Source organism: Gracilinanus agilis, chromosome 4 (genome assembly GCF_016433145.1).
Source record: "Gracilinanus agilis isolate LMUSP501 chromosome 4, AgileGrace, whole genome shotgun sequence".
NCBI lineage: Eukaryota > Metazoa > Chordata > Mammalia > Didelphimorphia > Didelphidae > Gracilinanus > Gracilinanus agilis.
Window position 1 is genome coordinate 508,954,694 of NC_058133.1, and position 6,632 is coordinate 508,961,325.

At 68.8% G+C, this 6,632-nt stretch overlaps 1 protein-coding gene across 1 annotated transcript; it reads right to left on the bottom strand.

Moving 5' to 3' along the window:
• Positions 1-266: 266 nt before the first annotated feature.
• FAM131A (family with sequence similarity 131 member A) lies at positions 267-4,448 on the bottom strand. The gene is made up of 6 exons (XM_044676503.1): positions 4,367-4,448; positions 3,871-4,010; positions 3,229-3,322; positions 2,330-2,512; positions 2,126-2,254; positions 267-742 (listed from the first exon to the last, which is right to left on the bottom strand). The coding sequence occupies exons 1-6, from the start codon at positions 4,446-4,448 to the stop codon at positions 267-269; spliced, it is 1,104 nt and encodes a 367-aa protein (XP_044532438.1).
• Positions 4,449-6,632: the final 2,184 nt, after the last annotated feature.

Genomic DNA, 6,632 nt, shown 5'->3' on the forward strand with positions numbered 1-6,632 from the left:
CGAGGGGTCCTGGGCAGCCCCGGCAAACCCCACGAGGCGGCAGAACATGCGTCCCAGGAGGGCCCCTGGCCCCTGCCTCCTCTCCAAACACTTTCATGCAAAACAGACAACGGAGGAGTCATCGGAGGGAGCACCAGGGCTCCACCGGGAAGCCTCATGCCCCCCACGGAGGGTGGCCCGAGCTGGGCCAGGGCACGGAGGGCCCTGCCCCCACCCCCACCACCCCGCCAAGGCGGAGGCGGAGGCGGGAACGCCTTCACCCACGCTCACTGCTCCTCGGGCTCGGCCTCGTTCTCCTCCAGAGACACCACGCCCGAGGAGGCCACATCGGACACTTTCCGTCGCCGCCGCCCCTCCCAGCTGCCCCCGGGCACGGGGCCCAGCGGCTGGCAGTCCTTGCAGGCGATGGGCTCATCCTCGGCGGGCGAGAGGCAGGACTCCGTGTAGGACACAGAGTAGAACGAGTCCCGGCGCTCCAGGGGGCCCAGGCTCTGGAAGGCACTTTCCCTGCTTGGGGGCAGTTTGGAGAGGAGAAGCTCTTCGGTCAGCAGGCTGGGGCTCAGGTGGGCCGGGGAGCCCAGCAGCCCATCCTCCAGGCTGCACAGGCTTGAACACAGGGTCTCGGGGGACACTGTCTGCGAGGAGTCGCTCTCCGGGTCGCAGGAGCCCTGGCGCAGGGGTCTCGAGTAGCGCCGGCCCGTCAGGAGGTCCTGCAGGTGCGGCCCTAGCTGCCCGGCTATGTCTGCAGAGGGCGAGAGGAGAAAGAGGTCGGCCCTGCCCATCCGCCCGCCGGCCATCAGCCTGACGCCCCGGCTCCCGACGCCAGGCCGCCAAGGCCCACCCGTGCCCCTTCCATGGGAGGGGCTCTGGACGAGGCCGGGACAGACCCGGGCAGAGCTGAACTGGGCCGCCAAAGCGAGGCCAGAGAGGGGACGGAATGCGGGGCCGTGGAGCAGGGCCGGCCACTCTGTGGGGTTTTCTTCCTGTTTGCCTGCCCCCTCCCAAGGCCGAGCCACACATCCTGGTTTGCAGCTGCAGCCCTGGCAGGCGGCCTACCCCGGAGGCGAGGGAAGGGGGAGCAAGAATATAGCCAGACCCCCACCCGAGAGCCATGAGGCCTCAGAGAGGGGGGCAGGGAGACACTTCTGGGTTTGGGGGGAACAGGGAGGGGGCCCCGCAGACTTAGAGCCGAAAGGGACCCCCAAGGCCATCCAGGCCTCAACTGCGAGATGAGGAAACTGAGGCACAGGGAGACGCCATGATTTCCTGGGGGTTCTCACTGCCGTCCCGGAGGGAGAAGGCCCAGAACGTTCTGGACAGACCCCAGGCCTCTCTGCTCCTTTTGGGGGAGGAGCGGTTTGGACCTGGATAGGAAACACCCTTCATCCAACCCAGTCTGCTGCCGCTCTGCAGTTTAACATCAGAGGAACATCAGAGGCGCCGAGGGGCTCGGCAGCGTGCCCGGCCACAGACAGCGGACAGAGCGAGACCTGAACCTGGGGCTCTCCCACCCCCCAGTGCCTCTAATCTCGGATCCACGTCCCACAGCACCAAGGAATGCTCGAGGTGGAGAGTCCAACCTGAGCCCGTGGAGGGGATCCCCTCGGAATCCTCCCAGAAAGGCGCTGTCGGGCCCCCCTCCCCGAGGAGGCGATTCGTCTACTTCCGAGGGGCGCCTTCCCAGCCCTCCCAGGAAGCCTGGCCCTTCGCTGATCTGGCTGGCTGCTGCTCCCCGGGCCTGGCCCTGCTCCCCCGGCGCCTCCCCAGGGATCCCACTGACCGTCCCCAGCATCCCATTTGCAGACAAGAATAATGGGCCGGCGGGTGCCGCCTGCCCAGGGAATGCCTGGGGCAAAGGCCGCCGCCACCTTGCAGGCCATCCATCGCGACTCCCCAGAAACGGAGGCCCAGAGAAGGCTTTGGGAAGGGACTTGGGAAACCACTCCCGGAGCCCTGGAGGCCCCCCAGAAGCCACCCAGTCTGACCCCTTCATTTTACAGATAAGTAAACAGAGGCCGGGGAGATCCCACAATGGAGCAGGATCGGAACCCGAGCCCGCGGGCCCCAGGGGCCTTCGCGCTTGCTGCGGCGTCCCCAAGGGAGGGAGGGTCGCCTCGTTGCTCACCCGGAGGCTGAGGGCTGTCGGCGCCTGCGGCAAAGTCCTCGTCGTAGGATTCGTCCGTGGAGTCTTCCCCGTCCACCGAAGACCATGCCCGGAGCTTGGCCTCGGCGATGGCGAACTGCTCCGCTACCCCTGCGGGAGGACGGGGGAGAGTGAGCAGGACTCCTCGGACGCCCCCCGACGTGGGCCCGTCCGGCCAGGACTCACCCGCTGCAAAGCGAGCCTCCTGCTCCCCCTCGCTGAGGTCCGAGTACGAGGAGAAGGCGGATTCCAGGGCAGAAGGCGAGTCTCGGGGCTTGCTCCAGCCCTTCCACTCGATGAGGTGGGCCACACGGCCCTGAGCCATGGCGGTCGGCTTCGTCACGTGGTCCTTCACCACCTGGGAAATTCCTGCGGGACGAGGAGAGACGCGTCCGGGGGAGGCCGAAGCCCTCGTCCGACGGGCCACTGAGGCCAACTAGACCGACCCCCTTGCCTTACGGATAGGGAGACCGAGGCTCAGACGTGGCAGGAGTGTAGACGGAGCTGGAGGGGCCTCAGAGGTCACCCTCCTTCCGACAAATAGGGGGACGGAGGCCCAGAGAAGGGAATGGGGTGGTCTAGGCGGTCTGAGCTCAGCCATTACCCGTGACCCTGGCCGACCCCCCTCCTCGCTGTGGGCCTCAGTTTCCCCCTCTGTAAAATGGAGAGGTTTTGAGGGGCCTTCGGGCTCCTGAGCTACGATCCTCTGCCATTCCCTAGCTTGTTGGAGGTCACGCGTGGAGCTGCCTCCCCAGTCAGCCTCTCCCAGGCGCCAGGAGGCCGTGGGCGGGCGGGCGGGCGCCATCCCCGCACATATGGCTGCCTGTTTACACGGAGGGGCTGGGCTTCACCCAGGCAAAGGGAGGGAAGGGGAGTCTCCCTGAAAGGGCCCAGCGCTGGGGGCAGCGTCTGTCCCCTCGGCCCGAGTCACGAGGAAGGAGGCCGAGGGGGTCCCAGAGGCTGGGAGAGGCTGAGCCGGCCCCTGGGTGGAGCCAGGGCGTGGGGGGGGGATGCCGGGCCGGCCCTCCGCCGGCCCTCCTGCTCAGCCTACACGGCCTGTGAGCCCCGGCCGGGCAGGGTCCTACCGTGCAGGGAAGAGCGGGCCAGGGCGGCGATCTCCTGAATGGTGAGGGCTCTCCGGGACTTGGGAAGCATTTCGACAGTGTCTTCAACATCCACCTGCGGGGGGAAGGGGCCGCCGTGGAGGGTCAGCTCGCTGGCCTACCCCAGGACCCAGGCTGCCTGCTCTGGGGCGCCCCCCGAGGCCTCTGGCAAGAGCAGAAGGCCCGAGGGGGACCGTGGGGCCAGGGCTCCGAGGAGGGAGGCTCCCCACGGCCATTCCCAGAGCTCTCGGGACCTTCTCCCAGAGGCCACGAAGCAGGAAGGGCCGGAGCTGCCTCCGCCTCGAGCCTGGACAGCGCCAGCGACCTTTGGGGGGGCCGGCATCCTCCCCAGCCTCCAGTCTGGCTCCCTCCCAGGGCTCTCGGTGGCCGCCTGCCCGCCCGCCCGCCTGCCTGCTGGAGAGACAAGGTGTACGTCTCCATGGCAACGGATCACCATGGAACAGTCTCCCCGGATACCATCAGGGATGCGCTGACGTCAGCCCGGCGGGCCGGCCTGCCAAGAGCGGGGGCGTGGGGTCTGGAGAGGGAGCCCGCGCTTGTGGCCAGGGGCACCCGAGGGACCCCCGCCTGGCCCCCCTCCCCCAAACAGAAGGCCCGGGGCACCTCGGATAAGTCCCGGCTGTCCACAGATGGGGAGGAGGCTCGGCTCCACCCAAGCAGGGTCCTGGCGGGGTCCCGGCGAGACGACCTCAGGACGCGGGGCAGCTCGATCCACTCCACACCCCACTTGGGGTCGGCAGCCACTGCGGGGGGAGGGGACAAGGACCCTTCAGGGAGGCTTCTCTCTCCTCCTGCTCTTCCTGGCCGGCTTCCCTAAATGGCTCCGAAGCAGCCCTGGAGCCCTTCGCTTAGGAAGGGAGCCAACAGACCTCTGGTGCCCCCAGAAGAGCCCCCGGGGAGGTCTCCGGGTCCCAGAAGACCCTCTGGCCAGCCCCCTGTGGGCTTCCTCTCCCGGGGGAATGCTTGCCTCACCATCCCTCCCCCCACCCCTCCGGACATCCACATCCATCCTCTGCCAACTTCTGGACCCGCCTGGGCCAGAGAGGAGCCTCCCGCCATCCAGGGGCATGGTGCCCGCCCTCCGCTAGCCCTCACTTACTTGGCACATGGCGAGTGCCGGCTCCTCTCTCGGGCTCCTTGCTCCCCGTTTTCCCACCGCTTCTTCCTCCTCCCTTCCCCATCTTCAGTCAGTTCCCAACAGCCAAGCCCAGCCTATGGACCGCCCCGCTCACGTCCCCAGTGCTGCGGGCTCCCATCTGTGCCCGTCCCCCCCCCTTCCGCAGAGCCCCCCACGCCGCCTCCTTTCCTTCCGGAGGGCTGGCACACAAACACGGGCCCGCACACACATCCACGTTGGCTCAGAGAGCCCGAGCCCGGATGGCAGCGCCTGCTTCCTTCCTAGGTCCCTTCCTGTCGAGACTCTGGACCTGGCCCAGTTTCCTCCCTGCCCGCTCGCCCCCTCGCCCCGAATTCACACAGAGGACTCCTCTGGTCCTCCTGCGGGGAGGCAGCGGGCGCAGGCCGGGGCTCTCTGGGGCTCGGGGAGATGGGGCTCAGGGCCGTCCCCGGACAGCACCGCCGGGCAGGGCAGATCCGAACTGACCTTTAGCCGGAGCAGCCGTCTCTGTCCCCGAGCCTCAGCCGGCTGGTGGTCCCCAGATTCGCTAACAAACAACCAGAAGGGAGACACGAGGTTACTTTGGCCTCCCTCGCTAAGGCTGCCCCAACTCTCCTCTGACTAGGAGGGCCATTTGTCCGTGTGGGGCATGGAGGAGGGAGGGAGGGCCGTCACGTCTGCAGGGTCCCTCAATAAGCATTTATTCAGTGCCTACTGCGTGCCAGGTCCTGTGCCAAGGGCTGGGGCTACCAAAGGAGGCGAGAGGCAGCTGCTGCCTTCAAGGAGCTTGAAGCCTCTCAGGTGAAATAGGCCCCCAGCTGCCATCTTTCCAACCCAGGACCCTCCTCACCCCCAGCTGTGTGAATTGGACCACAGAGTCCCTGGACTAGACTGGGATGGCGGAGCTGGAAGAGACCAGCCCATGCAAACCTGCCACTTTTACCAGTGAGGAAACTGAGGCCCAGATCTGGAACTGCTCCCTCCTCTCGGGGAAGCACCCTCCACAGAGGTACCATCAGGCCCAGGCGCACCCAGGGCCCACACCGAGGGAGCCCCAGACACAAAGTAGGTTAGCCAACCCAAAATGTACTACAGGTCCCAGCATGCACCTGTGCCCTCAGGATGCAGAGGGACCCGCGGGGAACTCGGGGCTCGCACCTGGGATGGGGAGCCAGAGATGGGCCAGGACAGGCGGCCCGATCGGCCGCCCCCCGCCCCCACTCGGACATTCGGGCGGGGGGAGGGGGTTTGGGGGTGGTGCTAGGCGGCTGTCAGAGCTCCATCCCACACACTCTAAGGGGCAGTGACACCAAGAGGGCTTCCGCTGGACGCGCCGGCCACAGGACCGGGGAAGGATGCTCTTGGGAGGCAGAAGGGGCTGGGTGGGGTGCGGGGGAGGGCCGGCAGCGCCAAGGTGGGCAGGAGCCCATCTCGTCCCCGCTCCAGTGGGTGGGCCTGGCCAGCTCGAGGGCCACAGCGTTCGCGGCTCGCGGCCAGGTAAGAGGCGCTGAAGCCAGCCCCCGCCTTCCTCTCCTGCTCCTCCCCCTCCTCCCGGGGCCCAGGCTCCGGCCCCCTCCCCAGCTCCCCGCGATCCTGCGATCCTGCATCCCTCGGGCCGCCAGCCCGGGAGCCTCCGCGGCGCCGCGCGGCCCTAGGCTGGTTCCCCCCCGCCCCGCCCCCATCCGCGCAGCAGCCGGCAGTCCGCCGCCCCCTCTTACCCGCGGGGCTCCGGGAGCCGATGCAGCCCATGGCCGGGGAGGGCCCCGCGGAGGCTCAGCTGGGGCCGCGGGCCATCACCTTCCCGAGGCCCGGGAGGGAGGGGGGCAGGAGGGGAAGGGAGGGGCCGCTGGTCCGCCGGCAGCCCAGAGAGTGGGGGCGCGGGGGAGACGTCAGGGCTGGGGGCGGGCTCCGTGACGCCAGCGCCAGCGGGCCCGGGAGGGCGGGGAGCGGGGCTGACGTCACGGCAGAGGGAGCCGGGCGGGCCAAGCCGCCGCCAGGCGCCCCAGCACTGTGGCCCCCAAGGACCCGGCCAGGGGCGACGCCAGGGCCCTCTCCTTGGGGTTCCCCACCCCGACGCCGGAGGGGACAGGCCTCTCCTTCGCCACCAGTCCCAGGCCGGCGACGAGAAGCCGATCTGGGCCCGGCTCCACTGGCACAGGGGGAGAACCGAGGCCCAGGCCCGCTCTCCAACCACCTTGGTTGAGCACTGCCCTGGGCCCCGCGGCCCCCAGGGCAGAGGGCAGGGCCC

Bases quoted from the DNA above. Each gene is read 5' to 3' on its own strand.
- FAM131A (XM_044676503.1), bottom strand. From the start codon at position 4,448: ATGGGGAAGGGAGGAGGAAGAAGCGGTGGGAAAACGGGGAGCAAGGAG. The intron at 4,011-4,366 runs GTAAGTGAGGGC...CTCCCCCCGCAG, and splicing joins CGGCACTCGCCATGTGCCAA to TGGCTGCCGACCCCAAGTGG. The intron at 2,255-2,329 runs GTGAGTCCTGGC...GTCCTCCCGCAG, and splicing joins GGAGGCTCGCTTTGCAGCGG to GGGTAGCGGAGCAGTTCGCC.